The 14,258-nt window shown below is 37.8% G+C and overlaps 1 protein-coding gene across 2 annotated transcripts in view; it reads left to right on the top strand.

Annotated features, from left to right (window-relative positions):
- PRTG (protogenin) overlaps positions 1-14,017 on the top strand; it is a 123,700-nt gene extending 109,683 nt beyond the window's left edge. For both annotated transcript variants that reach the window (XM_058541638.1, XM_058541637.1), the window contains exons 16-20: positions 2,756-2,938; positions 4,693-4,813; positions 6,133-6,298; positions 7,545-7,649; positions 8,136-14,017. In XM_058541638.1, coding sequence (XP_058397621.1) covers positions 2,756-2,938; positions 4,693-4,813; positions 6,133-6,298; positions 7,545-7,649; positions 8,136-8,540 — 980 coding nt within the window. In that variant the 3' untranslated portion in view covers positions 8,541-14,017. The remainder of the gene's footprint in view (positions 1-2,755; positions 2,939-4,692; positions 4,814-6,132; positions 6,299-7,544; positions 7,650-8,135) is intronic.
- The last annotated feature ends 241 nt before the right edge of the window (positions 14,018-14,258 follow it).

Here is a 14,258-nt window from a genome sequence, read left to right as displayed (position 1 = left end):
TTCTCCAAGGAAGATATACAGATGGCCAATAGGCACATGAAAAGATGCTCAACATCACTAATCATCAGGGAAATGCAAATCAAAACAACACTAAGATACCACCTCACGCCCGTTAGAATGGCTGTAATCACCAAGACAAAAAACAACAAATGTTGAAGAGGATGTGGAGAAACAGGAACCCTCATACACAGCTGGTGGGAATGCAAATTGGTGCAGCCTCTATGGAAAATGGTATGGAGATTCCTCAAAGAATTAAAAATAGAGATGCCCTATGATCCAGCCATCCCACTACTGGGAATCTATCCAATGCACCTGAAATCAACAATCCAAAGAGGCTTATGCACCCCTGTGTTCATTGCAGCATTATTCACCATAGCCAAGAAGTGAAAGCAACCTACGTGTCCCTCGACTGACGATTGGATTAAGAAAATGTGGTATATATATACAATGGAATACTACTCGGCCATAAAAAAAGACAAAATCGTCCCATTTGCAACAACATGGATGGGCCTGGAGCGTATTATGTTAAGTGAAATAAGCCAGAAAGAGAAAGACAAACACTGTATGATCTCACTCATATGTGGAATATAAACCAACACATGGACAGAGAAAACTGGACTGTGGTTACCAGGGGCAGTGGGGGTGGGGGGTGGGCACAAGGGGTGAAGGGAGTCATATATATGGTGGTGGACAAACAAAAATGTACAACCCAAAATTTCACAATGTTAGAAACCATTAAAACATCAATAAAAAAAAAAAACACACACAAAAAAACACTCCTTTGGTGACAGCTCATATTTTAATATAAGTTCAATTGGCATTTACTGAGAATTGTCTTGTACAAAGCATTATGCTAGCCACTGTAAGCTGTTCCAATATGAAAAAATAAATTTCTGTTCTCCAGAAAGGGAAGAGATCAGAGGTGAGGAAGAAGACAACTTTCATTGAGTATATACACTTGTGTTAGACACTTGCCAGTGGTAGTTTATTTAATCCTTATAATAGTTATATTATTTTATAATCCTTATAATATATATTATATTGTCAGTAATGTGCCCCAAGTCACAAGTTACTTGGTGGGTAGCATGCCAGCATTTGATCAATATTGATCCAACACTGAGCCTATCATGCTGTCTGGTTTGTGAAACTCCTAGTCTAGCTAAAGATGTAGACACATAAAAGGCAGTAGACTGAACTAATCACACTGATATTGAGACAGTCTACTGAGAGCATAGGGACTGTCAGATCACTTCAGTATTTGAGAACTGCTTTGAGTGTGCTCATAGGGGAACCAGAATGTTAAGTTTTCTTTCTTTGTCTGAAGGAAGACACTTTGTGGAAGGAAGGGGAGTGCGCATACACACACACAGCTCATCCGCTTATAAAATTTCAATTAAATGAAAAGAGGTTTAATTTCAGGTAGTAATTGGTTTTTGCCAAGCACTTTTTAAAATTAAGTGTAAAGTATTCTGTAATAAAGGAAAACTCTATTTGTCTATTTGTGAAGAAATTGAAATGTTCTTCCTTTCAGCTAATTTTAACATGTCACAATACATCTTTGTTTTTTAATTCACCTGCCTGAGAACATGGTAACAGTGGAAAGACTCTTGTCCATTCTAAATAAGGCTCAGTTTGTTTATTTAACAGTTGTGTACTCAAGTAGCTCACACTCCCTCCAGGCCAAGTTGAAACCAGAGAACATGAAAACAAACTGTATTCGGCTCCTCACATAGCTGTTCAGTTCGGCTGCCTCACACCATGTGACCTGCAGAGGTGGCCTCTGAATCATGACCTTAGCTCTAAGATCACCCTACATTTCACTTGCATTATGAAATACACTCTGGCAAGTTCATTAGAGTAGCCAGCTCTGGCCTGGAGGTGACTGCTACAAGCTATTGTAAGCTCTTTGAAGCTTTGTAAAGATGCCCTGAGTTAGGAAAAAATGAGATGAAATCACTGTAGGAAAGCTCGATTCCCCTGTGAATATCCAGCCACAGATGCAGTGCTGGAAGAACTTTCTGGTTGAATTTCTATTGCACCTGCTTTCTTAACATTAGGATTAATTCCTAGGGTGGGAGTCCCTTTTGTAAGAAAATACTTCAGTGCAGTGGCAGAACAAGAGCAGAAAGACCCCTCAAGAAATAGCAGTGTCCAAATGGGAATCCTTCTTAGCAGTCATGCCAACAGAGAAAATACCTTTCAGTACCAAATATCATATGTAAATTCAAATGATGCTTACTTTTGGAGAGAAGTAGATGCTAGGCAGATGACTGGTGATAATTTTGGTAGTTAATCTGAGGTCTTCAGACCTCTTCAAGACTCTGAGGTTCCTACCTAACTGGCATTTTCTTTCCTATTTATGTTCAAGAAATCTTAGATAATGATTACGAGGGTGAAAAATATATTCATACTTTCAAAAATGATTGTGTTATTTCTAATTTAAGAAGTAAGATCAAGATCGTCTATCACAGCAATTACCCTGAGTGGTTTAAACATTTCTAAAAGAAAAACAAAGGCTCTTGCATTGGATTTTAAAAATCTAATTATAATTGTTGAATCTGAATTCCTTATACCATTCTCTTTACCTGTGTTTGAAATATTCCATGATAAAATATTTTTAGTGGTGTTGGTATCTATACCTATGTAAAGAGTGAAACATTATATATATATTTTAAAAATAAAGGACCATGATTGTGTGATTGAAAAAATGAATGAAAGGTAAAGTTTACTTAATTTGTAATTGATATATTTATAGGGGCAATGACCATGGCTTTGCTCGAAAACCTGGTGGCAGGAAATGTATACATTGTCAAGATATCTGCATCCAATGAGGTGGGAGAAGGGCCCTTTTCAAATTCTGTAGAGCTGGCTGTACTTCCAAAGGAAACTTCTGAATCAAATCAGAGGCCCAAGCGTCTAGATTCCGCTGATGCCAAAGGTCTGTATACTGCTATAGTCACTGACTTGTCTTAAGAAAATACATATATGTTCTTCAGCTCCTCTGCACTTTATTTCTGCTCCTGCCGTGGCCATATCCTGAAACCTGCTCCTGGAGTTGTTGCTGGTGAAGTTCTGATGCTAGGGAGCTGCATAGCCCCTCTCTGCACTCCTAGAAGGAGACAAACTTACCTCAGAATTAACTGCATTTTTCAGACCACTGTGTCCCCGTTACTTCTCTTCCTAGCTGTGCAGCCATCAAGACAGACGGGCCCCACCAACCACGAACTGGTGGGAGTAGGCTTCCTGGGAGGTTCCATGGGAATAAAACAGCAGTGGTGGTTGTGGTGTCCAAGCTAAGAAGAGCATGGTTGGGGGCCGGCCCCCTGGGTTAGCAGTTAAGTGTGTGCACTCCGCTACTGGCGGCCCAGGTTCGGATCCTGGGTGCGCACCAACTCACTGCTTCTCCGGCCATGCTGAGGCCGCCTCCCACATACAGCAACTAGAAGGATGTGCAACTATGACATACAACTATCTACTGGGGCTTTGGGGAGAAAAAGGGAAAAAAAAGGGGAAGGATTGGCAATAGATGTTAGCTCAGAGCCGGTCTTCCTCAGCTGAAAGAGGAGGATTAGCATGGATGTTAGCTCAGGGCTGATCTTCCTCACAAAAAAAAAAAAAAAAAACAGCATGGTTTTCATTAAGAGTTTTTACCACAAAAAAACAGCCTTTCCAGAGAGAAAGTTGTTTCTCTCCAGAAAGCAATTGGAAAAAATATCTTTAAATAGCCACCCTCGCTCCACTCAGGGCCACATCCTTCTGTTCTGAAGGAAACCGGGGCCTGCTGTGGTACAGAGTCGACTAGACACTTCCTTTTCCTCCTCTCTGGGGGAGTGGACGTGTGTGTGTGTGTGTGTGTGTGTGTGTGTTGGGGGCGGGGAATAGCTTTAAATGGGGGGAATGCCAGCTGAACTCAGGACAGGATTAATTAAGGGTTCATAGTTCCTTGGAGGATTGTTATTCAGTGCTGTGTGTGTGAGTGTGTGTGTGTATGAAAGAGAGAGAGAGACTGGGAAGGAGAGAGAGAAAAAAAGAGAAGGGCAGGAGAGTCAGATTTAAGCACAAGAAGGAGGTAGCCACGGTAGCTACCATATCATCAGGGGAAATGGAGAGCAAGGCTCATATTCACTTCTTAAATACCTTGCTACTCAAAGTGTCTAGGGACCAGCAGCATGAGTGTCACCCGAGAGCTTGTTAGACATGCAGAATCACAGACCCCACCCCAGACCTAGTGAATCACAATCTGCATTTTAACCTATCCCCTCGTGACTCATATACACATTAAAATTTAAGAAGTAATGCTATGTAAGTACATAAACGTACGTGGAAAACTAATCTTCTGTATACATATCTGCTTTTAAGGTAACATGACATGAAAGCTATCCTTTGGTCCGTCAAGGAACATCTCTGCCTTGTACCTTTTAGCATTATAAATTATGAACTGATGTTCACGTTTGATATAATAATATAATATCTAAAACTCATATTTAGAATCTTTGGTACTGGAAGATAAACCCATCTTTGAGATCACTGAGGAAAGAGTAATATGTGTCTTTTCTGCTTAGACACAGATAATGTCAAAAGTTTTCCAATGAGATAAAGAAAAATTATAGAAAAGCAAATATGTGAGAATTATGTTAAATGGAATCATTCATTTTTCTGATTGTTTCTGAGTAAATGTGTTTCCCCTTCTAGTTTATTCAGGCTATTACCATCTGGACCAAAAATCAATGACTGGCATTGCTGTAGGCGTTGGCATCGCCTTGACCTGCATCCTCATCTGTGTTCTCATCTTGATATACCGAAGCAAAGCCAGGTGTGTTTCCATTGCTGGAGATGTGGAGGTGGTTAAGAAACATTTAAATTGCAGTAACCGTGAGAAGCAAATTGAAGTCAAGTGCCTTTTAGAGTAACTGGGATTTTTCACTTTAAAATTTTTATTACTTGAGTTCTTACAGCTATAGAGACGTGCTCATTTTGGAAGGAGATTATTTTCTTGCCATGTGAAAAATTACTGTGCCAATAAAATATTCTTAAATGAGAACCTAGTTTCCTCATTTCCTTAGTATTTTGAGAAAAACAAAGTATGTCCTTGGGGTTTTTTTTAATTTAAATGACACACTTAACCTGATGTATCTGCTGATAAAGAAGATTTTTCTACTGTCTGGAATATTTTCATATTTAAATAGCCTGAAATGCCTGCAAGCTCCACTCTCCCCACCACAGGACATATGTTTTGGATTCTCCAGACGTGGATTAAAACATGTAATAAGTAGAGATTGGTTCTTTATAAACTCTGTCAAAAAATCTGATTTGTAGCTTGACTTCGGCTGAACTCTCAGCATTCAGTGAACTTGTCTCTTTCCAACCTTTATGTTTTGGCTTTTGCTTTTGTTTATTTTCTTAAAGTTCTTTCTTAAATTAAAGTCAAATACACATCATTTTTAGATAATTCAAGTCAAATACACATCATTTTTAGATAATTCCCATCACTAGACTCCCTCTATTAGCATAGGTTATTCCGAGTTTACTCTCTACGCTTTTGGTACTTATGCATAGAAACATACTCAGAAAACATTTTATGTTAGTGAAAGATTTAGTTCTTACATCTTCTTATATATTGAACTGACTTAGTTTTACTGTCCAAGTTTCTGAGTTTCAGAATTTTTTATAAAATCTTTATGCACATTGTTTTAGTAGTGATGCCTAAATCTTGCAGAAGTGCTGCTGTAAATTTGCCATCATTAATTGGCAAGTGAATTGTTATGTTAGTGTGACAATCTGCAGACCTGAAGGAAAATGTGTAAATTAAAAATTATAACTTCTGCACAAATCGTAAATAATCAACAATAATAAATAATAGCACTTTGGAAACATTAAGGTTTTTATTAAGTGTTTGTAAAAAGTAATTTTATATAAGCAGATATTGGAGCAAAAAGAAATAAAGCTTCCTCGAATAATAAAAGTTCGCAGCAGTAAGTTGGAGTTAAAATCTAACACTCAGTTTCTAAAAATATTTGAGAAATGGCATTAAAGAACTCTGTTGTTTTCAAAGTTGTGATTATAGGCCAAACCTGATACATTTGCCTACATCTTCTGTGAAATTAGAAGTTTCCTCTTCTTGCAATATTCTAGGAAATCATCTGCTTCGAAGATGGCACAGAATGGCACTCAACATTTATCTCGGACCAGTGCCTCCCTAGCCAGTGGGAATGAAGTAGGAAAGAACCTGGAAGGAGCTGTAGAAAATGAAGAATCCTTAACGCCAATGATAATGCCAAACAACTTCGTTGATGCAAAGGTACTCTGATCTGAGAGACTGACTTGCTGTGTATCCTTTCCTCCATTCATCTTCTCTTTATGTGTAAAATTTACTTACCCAAAATTATGTGTTGAATGTATTATATCCATACTCCACTTAATGAAATGTAAAAGAGTTTCACCCAGATCCTTCCTTACATAAAATATTTGAGGAGAAGATAGGGATAGATAAAGGATGAAAGAGATATAGGAAAAAATGAGAAAGTAGCATAAATTCAATTAGATGGGATTATATGGAGCTAAGATGTCTTAAATAAGGACACCAGGATCCTTAGTCTGTATTTACTATAATGTGAACTTCCTTGTACGTACTGGGCGGACAATTTTTTTATTAATCCATTTTAAACTTTGATTTTTTAACTGAATTGAGCATCAGAACATTCTGGGTAAGAATAACATTTTGTAAAATATGGAACATCTCAACAGATGTCTCAAGATCCTTCCGTTTGTGGCCCGAGGAAGTTGGAAATAGTAATGTCATTAGAGGATGTTACTTCATGTCCTTTCCACTATATGTGATAATAGTACAGTGATAAGCATTATGAACACCAGCTGAAAATTATTTGTAGTCACACTGCAACATTAGATAGTGTGCATTATTATAATAGATCTTGTAACCAATGTGCTGTAACTCAGGTGTCAGTAAACTACAGCCCAGCCCAGGCCAGCCCACGGCCTGTTTTTGTATGGTCACCCCCTGAGCTAAGAATTTTATGTTTTTAAAGGGTAGTTTGAAAAAAAAGAAGGATAAAATGTAATAGAGGTTATAGTTATATGTGGCCTGCCAAGCCTAAAATATTTACTATTTGATCCTTTACAGAAGAAGTTTGCCAAATCCTGCTATAAATTCTTTTTCCCCAACACTTCCCTAAAATGTAGAATAACAAAAATATAACAACATTTCCGGCAGTTTTTATATTTTATACAATTATATTTAACAGATGCAATCTACCTGTATCTAGCATAGTGACATATAGTATATATATTACGGGTAAATAATCATCAATTGATTTTTGCTGCTCCTGTTGTCTTTTTTGTTTGCAACTTAATTTAGCTTTTTTTTTCTAACACAAGTGTAAGCCATTCAACTTATTGCTTGTGTAAAAGAAGAAATAGTGATGTCGATCATTTTTTTTCTTTTAACAATTAAAATTTTGTGTACTACTTGTGATAAACTGAGATCTGTAAAACCAAGATATTTACATTTTCCCCTTTTATTTCTCTAGGGAGGAACAGACCTGATAATTAATAGCTATGGTCCTATAATTAAAAACAACTCTAAGAAAAAATGGCTTTTTTTCCAAGATTCTAAGAAGATAAAAGTCGAGCAGGTAACCCACCTAGATGAGAAAAATCTCTTAGCAACCCACGGTGTATGAAATGATCATTTAAAAGAGAGGAAAACATAAATGAATGCTTTATTTTAATTTCTGTGTTCTTTCTGGCTGTGATTTTATTAATTTGGGGCATGGCTATGGAAAGCCATGGTGAGTGATTACTGAAATGACAGTTAGAACAGTGATCAGAGCTGTGGGTTTCAGTGGGGAGTGGGGGCAATGGGGAAAGGGGTGGGGTAGGAGCCCGCATCAGAATCCCAGAAGAAGCCTGTTGACACTTTCCTTGCCCCAGTGCTTCTGATGTGCTCGCACTCCTCGGTGGGGAGCCCTGACCTAGACAAACCCTTCATGATGGTGACCTTTCACCCATGTACTTGAACAGTTTGCTATCTCAGAATGTATAGAACATGTAAAACCAGATTTATTATTTTTCAAGAGCACTCTGTCGTCACTGATGGTGTTTTATGTATTTTTACCTAGCCTCAAAGAAGATTGACTCAAGCAGTCTGCTTTTACCAGCCAGGCACTACTGTATTAATCAGTGATGAAGACTCCCCCAGCTCCCCAGGTCAAACAGCCAGCTTCCCAAGACCCTTCGGTGTTGCAGCTGATACTGAGCATTCAGCGAATAGTGAAGGCAGCCACGAGACTGGGGATTCTGGAAGGTTCTCCCACGAGTCCAATGATGAGATACACCTGTCCTCAGTTATAAGTACCACACCCCTGACCTCCACTTCCTTTACTGGCAGTGATTCAGGTGGGGATCCCTCCATGAGGCAGTGTGAAGACCCTGCAGTGCCGTCGGATGCTGAGCAAACTTCCTCTTCAGTTCTGCAGCCCCCATCTGCCGTGCTCTGCTTTGATAAAAATGATTTTCCAATCTAGACAGCCATGTTCAGGTATTCTCACCTTTAAGTCTGTTCGAAGGACAATGAACAGGGAGCCAAAGCCTTTTGTGAAAATCTTAATGTCTTATTGGGTATTTCAGCTTTTTTTGAATGTGTTTTTTTTTTTAATTTTTAAACTCACGTATTTTGAATGTTTCATTGTCAGCAATGTGAAAAGACAGTCAAGATATTTGACTGGATTATAAAAGATATCACTGGAGCAAAGGGAAGACTTTTGAAAGCCCCTTTGCTGGCTATCTACCTCAGTTTGCCAGTTGGCAAACTCAGAAGACAACTTTGTTACCTCGTTTGTTGTGATAGTTTATCTCAGCTACATAACCAATGATACTTCCTAGTAGCATTTTGTTTTCATTGCTGTATGTGTAATGTGTGTTATCAAAGGAGTCATATAGGTAGATGAGTAAGAATGTTTATCTGAAGCTCTGATTTTTTTAAAAAACTATGATATCTACGTGGTTTAGATAATTTAACACTTCTGGCTGTGAGGACGTTAAACCACTGAGAAGAGAAAAAGTGGGACTGTTGATTTTAATGAATGACCAAAACAAAATGTTTATCTCTTTTGAGAACAGAACTACTCAATAGCATATAGGGAATACTATTGCTTCAAGAGCCTTTGTGTCGTGGGCATTGGGTCTGAGCGCTTTGTCTACTGTATCCCAAACCTCAGCCTGCCGAGAGCCGTGCCTTTTTTGCCTTCCCGTTTGCCTGGTAGTGGCCAAACGCTGGACTGCCTAGTTTGCAAAGCATCCTCAACATTTCCAGTATTAGCTGCAAAACCATGCAGAAAGCAGATTTTTCAAAAGAATGGGTTAGAGTATTTGGTTTCTTTTTTTAAATCCCAGCCTGCTTAAAGGGGTGAAGATATTTCACATAATAGTAAGAATGAAGATAAATGCAACAATAGGCAGTGAAATGAACTTGAGGTTATCATGGTAACAGTGCCTTCCATTATATATTATGAAATTCTTTGCCTTATGTCTTAATACTCATGAAGTTGTTCAGGACAGGAGTAGAAAAGTTGCCTTAAGAGTGTCTTGGATTATATCAGTAACTATTTTGATGTACAGTATCTTATCAAAGCATTTGGTTTGTTTTCATGCAGGTTTTGTTTAGGGATAAGTATTCAGAGCTCTACCACCCTACTTGTCTTTTCTTGAATTCTTAAGAGTTTGGTACTCCTTATTTAATCTTCCTTCACTGTCAGTGCTGTGAACGAGAAATGCTAACTCCAGGAGTGAGTTAATCCTCTTGCTGGTTTGAAATCAGCACGCGGTTTCCTCAGCTACATAGAATAGTCCTTCTCTCAGTCACGAGACAGTTTCCTACTAGGTGCCCAGCGGTGGGAGAGGATAAAGAATTAAACACATGGTCTAGAGAGGGGACCCCATATCCTTTTTAAAGTATTTTTTCAAATTATCTGGAAATGACTTTTGAATCTCATTTTAAAAGGAATCTTAATGGGTTTCCCCTTGAAACCTTTGGTTTATAGAGGGGGGTCATGTTAAAGGGTGTTCTAAAATCCAAAGAATATTACTGGATTGCAGTCCCCCCTCTTTCATCTCCTATCCCATTGTCTGATGATACAACGTTTTTTGATTATTTTTTAATCCGTAGTTTTGTGCCAAACTGGATGTGTTCAGAAGCAAACCAGCATTAAGTGCTAGCAACCACTTCTGAACTAAACTGAAAGTCCCCCATTTAGTTATCTAGGTATGGGCATCATGGCAAAACAAAAAAAGCAGAGCTTTAGGTGAACAATCTGAGGCAAGGAAAAATGCTGCTCCTGCCTTTATAGCTCCTGTTTTATACTACCTCCTTTTAAAGTTATTCTAGTGTTATTTTTTTTCCTGTACTCAGGGAATATTTTGTTAATTTTGAGCTGCCTCATGGAAGCATGGGCAAATTGACAGGGTATGGCGTTTTTTGGTTTGTAAGTAGAAGTATGTGGGGGCCAACTTTTATCAGTATCTAAAATTAAGGAGTTCAATGAGTTCATTTTATTTTTTAAACTTTCATTAAAAGGTAAACAAAATCTAAAGCGGAAACATCATCCATCCTGATTATGGAAGATGTGTCTAGGACTATATGAATTTGAATCGTTTCAAAAGCCTAAAATGATGATCTGAAGTCCTTGAGGAAATTCTTTTGTTTGTTTGGTTTTTGATGAATAGGCCCATGGTTATTGTAGATCTTTAGGCTATAACTATTTGCTAATTATTTACCAGTACATTTTTTGCTTTTTCATCTTTTCATTTTGTTCTTATACAGATTTTTTTCATAATAATCTGTTACCGAAGAATTTTCAGTAGAAAGTGAAAATTTGACTATAATTTCCCCCCCAAATTGAATTAACTAGAAACATCTATATGTATGAAGTTTATACAAGTAGTTACTAACCCAAAATAATAGAGTTTATATTGATTGTTATAGTTAAATAGACTAGTAATTTTAACTACCTTATTGTTACCGGAGCATTTAAAATAAGCTCTACCAGCAGATAGTTCCAAAGAATTTCAAGTGTATTTTTTTTTTCTTCAGCAAGTACATCTTCAACTGTACAGTATTAAAGTATTTTTAAATGGTTGAAACTACCTGTTGGAGAGAAAAAAAAATCTTTTCACCAAAGATAAATATTTTGGTCTCATTGAGTAAGATATTTAGTGTACAGCAAAGATTTCTTTTTTACTTGGCCAAAGCAAGCTTCTTTGAAGTCTTAAGTATGAAATTGTAACTAAAATGTGAAGGTTCTCACTCATCTCCTATAGTGGTGTTACTTCATGGTATTTCACTCCAAAGGGGCTAATAGGCAAATGCTAACTGTTTTCTTTTCCAAAGACTTATTTGCTGTAAGTACTGATACACACGTGTCATTTTTATGCCAAATATTACAAGATACTGCTCATCAGTATTTTCATACCAAAGATCATTAAAATATATAGATTAGCCTTTAAGTAAGTAAAGATGAGCAGATTTGAAATAAATTTATTTAGAGGCTGATAGGGACTCTAGCTTTAGTAGCAAAGATATCAAAGGGCTAAGTTTACATAATTAAAAGCAATACAATTATATTGGTATTTATCAGTGTTTTTATTCAAGTACTTTTTATCAGCAAATTAAAAAAAAAAAGCCAAAGATATTTAAGGTTACCTCCGCATATAGGCAAATTTAGTTGTACGTTAAACTGTTGTTTCTTGTTTTTATGTCAACCAAACGTGTCTCTCCAGAACCCAGTGTGTCTACAGATAGCATACATAGGGACTTGCTGTTAAATCTGCTGATTCAGCCACAGGGTGTTTTTGCCAAATAATGTGATACTTTCCTAAGTACCTTGAGCATGAGATGTCAACAAAAATATCAGCAGGCTTTTCCATTGCAGAGCATTATGGCAGCCCCTGAATCAGCCTGAGCAGTCTTCCTCCTGCTTAAAGCATTACCTAGTTAACTCAGAAGGCTGGGGGCAGTCCCTTAATAACGGAGATGTTCTCATTTCTGGGGAGCAATGGGATTTAACAGGCAGACAAATCCTATCACTGTTTAAGTGACTTGTACTTTGATAGATGTGCTCTTTAAAGTTGTCCATAAATTGAAATATTTTAATTGCATCAAGGGAGCCTGGTATTTCAAACTTTAGTGGAACCTTGGGTGAAACAAAAATCTTCTTTATGAAATCTGGAGTTTTATATTTTTATTAGCCTAAAAGTAAGGACACAGCTTTATTCACTAAGTGACTTTAAAAAGTCAGCTTTGGCACACCAGGGAAATTAGATTCTCAGTGAAATGCCTTTTATTTCCCTTTGCTTCAAGCAAGAGGAGTGCCAGCACGGGGAACAATGACAGTGATTCGCATTAGTTTGTCTTTGCATTAGTTTGGCATTGCTAAGGACTTCCTGCCAGAAACTTGCTCTCGTTGACAATTCAGGATCATTGTTCAAGTCCATATGAAGATACCTTTGGAAACAATTCACAGTGTCACAAAACGATGGAATCGAAAGTATCTTTTTTTTTTAATGCAAGAATATCCAGATGTGGTTCCAATTCAGCAGTGATTCACATGTATGTTTATTCTTCATTGAATGTAAATTTTGAATACTGAATGTTAAAAGAAAGTTCCAACTATATTGAAAGAGTCATGATCTTTCCCAGACTAAACATGTATTTTGCAGACTTTATTCCTGCCAGTTTGCCACTTAGGTCTCTGGTAAAATTGCTTTGGTTTATAGTCAAAATAATTTTTGTGGGCTGTGAGCACAGAATAGAGGGTTCTGGAGATCAACATACACAACCAGTTGTCTAATTGTAAGTTTTATTGATGTTTAGAAGAACATATACATAGATTTCTGTGTGAAGTTGATTTATGCTCAGGACATAAGATCACAGGCTAATGCAATGCGTGTGTTAGCAGGCTTTAATCTTCTCAGGCAGTCTCCCTTTTTAAGCCTTGGAAAGTGTTTAAGATTAACATGACAGTCTTGCATTTTTACAGAACAGATACTGTATTATTTTCTTATTGCTGCTATAACAAATGACCACAAACTTAGTGGCCTTAAAACAACACAAATATTATTGTCTTCCAGTTCTGTAGGTCAGAAGTCTTACAGGTCTCACTGGGATAAAATCAAGATTCGTTTCCTTGTCTTTTCTGGCTTTTAGAGGCTGTGGACCCCTCCCTCCATCTTCAAAGCCAGCAACGTAGCATCTCTCTGACCCTGCTTCCATTATCATATCTCTTTTTCTGACCCCATCTGGGAAAGGTTCTCCAGTTTTAAGGACTCATGTGATTAGATTGAGCCCACCTGGATAATCCAGGATACTGTCCCCATCTCAGAACTCTTAATTTAATCACATCTGCAAAGTCCCTTTTGCCATGTATGGTAACATATTCAGAGTCCGGGGATTGAGCATAGACTTCTGTAGCTGGCCATTATTTTGTCTACCACAGATACATTATTTCTATAGAATTCTGATCCCCACAAAATGTCTATACATTACAGAGATTGAAAGTCTGAAGCCATGTGTCCCCCGGGGATCTTTAAATTTCAAAGCTACGGAAACCTTGGCGTGTAGCCTATCACATGTATACATTAAACTTTCTCTCTAAGTCACTTGCAAAAACAATTCAGCTTTAAGCTTTTTGAATATGTGCTTCATAAAGTAACATCTTAGTTCTATGTGTTTAACAGAAAGTTTCCTAAATATTTGGCCCTAACTTTATGGAATTTCATCAGAAATTTTTGAAAACTCTGCTTATTATAGTTGAACTTTCTCTTGTTCTCTAAAGTGATTGTGTTAATGGAAGAAAGACCTCAAAACATAGGGACTCAGAGTAGATGAACAGGGCCTCGTTCAAGTTCATTCTTCGTGTTTTTTAAAAAGCATGTTTGCGGGCCGGCCCCGTGGCTTAGCGGTTGAGTGCGCACGCTCCGCTACTGGCGGCCCGGGTTTGGATCCTGGGCGCGCACCGACGCACCGCTTCTCTGGCGGTGCTGAGGCCGCGTCCCACATACAGCAACTGGAAGGATGTGCAACTATGGCATACAACTATCTACTGGGACTTTGGGGGAAAAAAAAGGAGGAGGATTAGTACGGATGTTAGCTCAGGGCTGATCTTCCTCACAAAAAAAAAAAAAAGCATATTTGCAACATGTAACCTTTCTGCCTTTTAAATCTCATTTATTTCTTCAGCTTCTCCAGC

This window comes from Diceros bicornis, chromosome 5 (assembly GCF_020826845.1).
Source record: "Diceros bicornis minor isolate mBicDic1 chromosome 5, mDicBic1.mat.cur, whole genome shotgun sequence".
Classification (NCBI taxonomy): Eukaryota; Metazoa; Chordata; class Mammalia; order Perissodactyla; family Rhinocerotidae; genus Diceros; species Diceros bicornis.
This window is presented reverse-complemented; position numbering and strand designations above follow the sequence as displayed.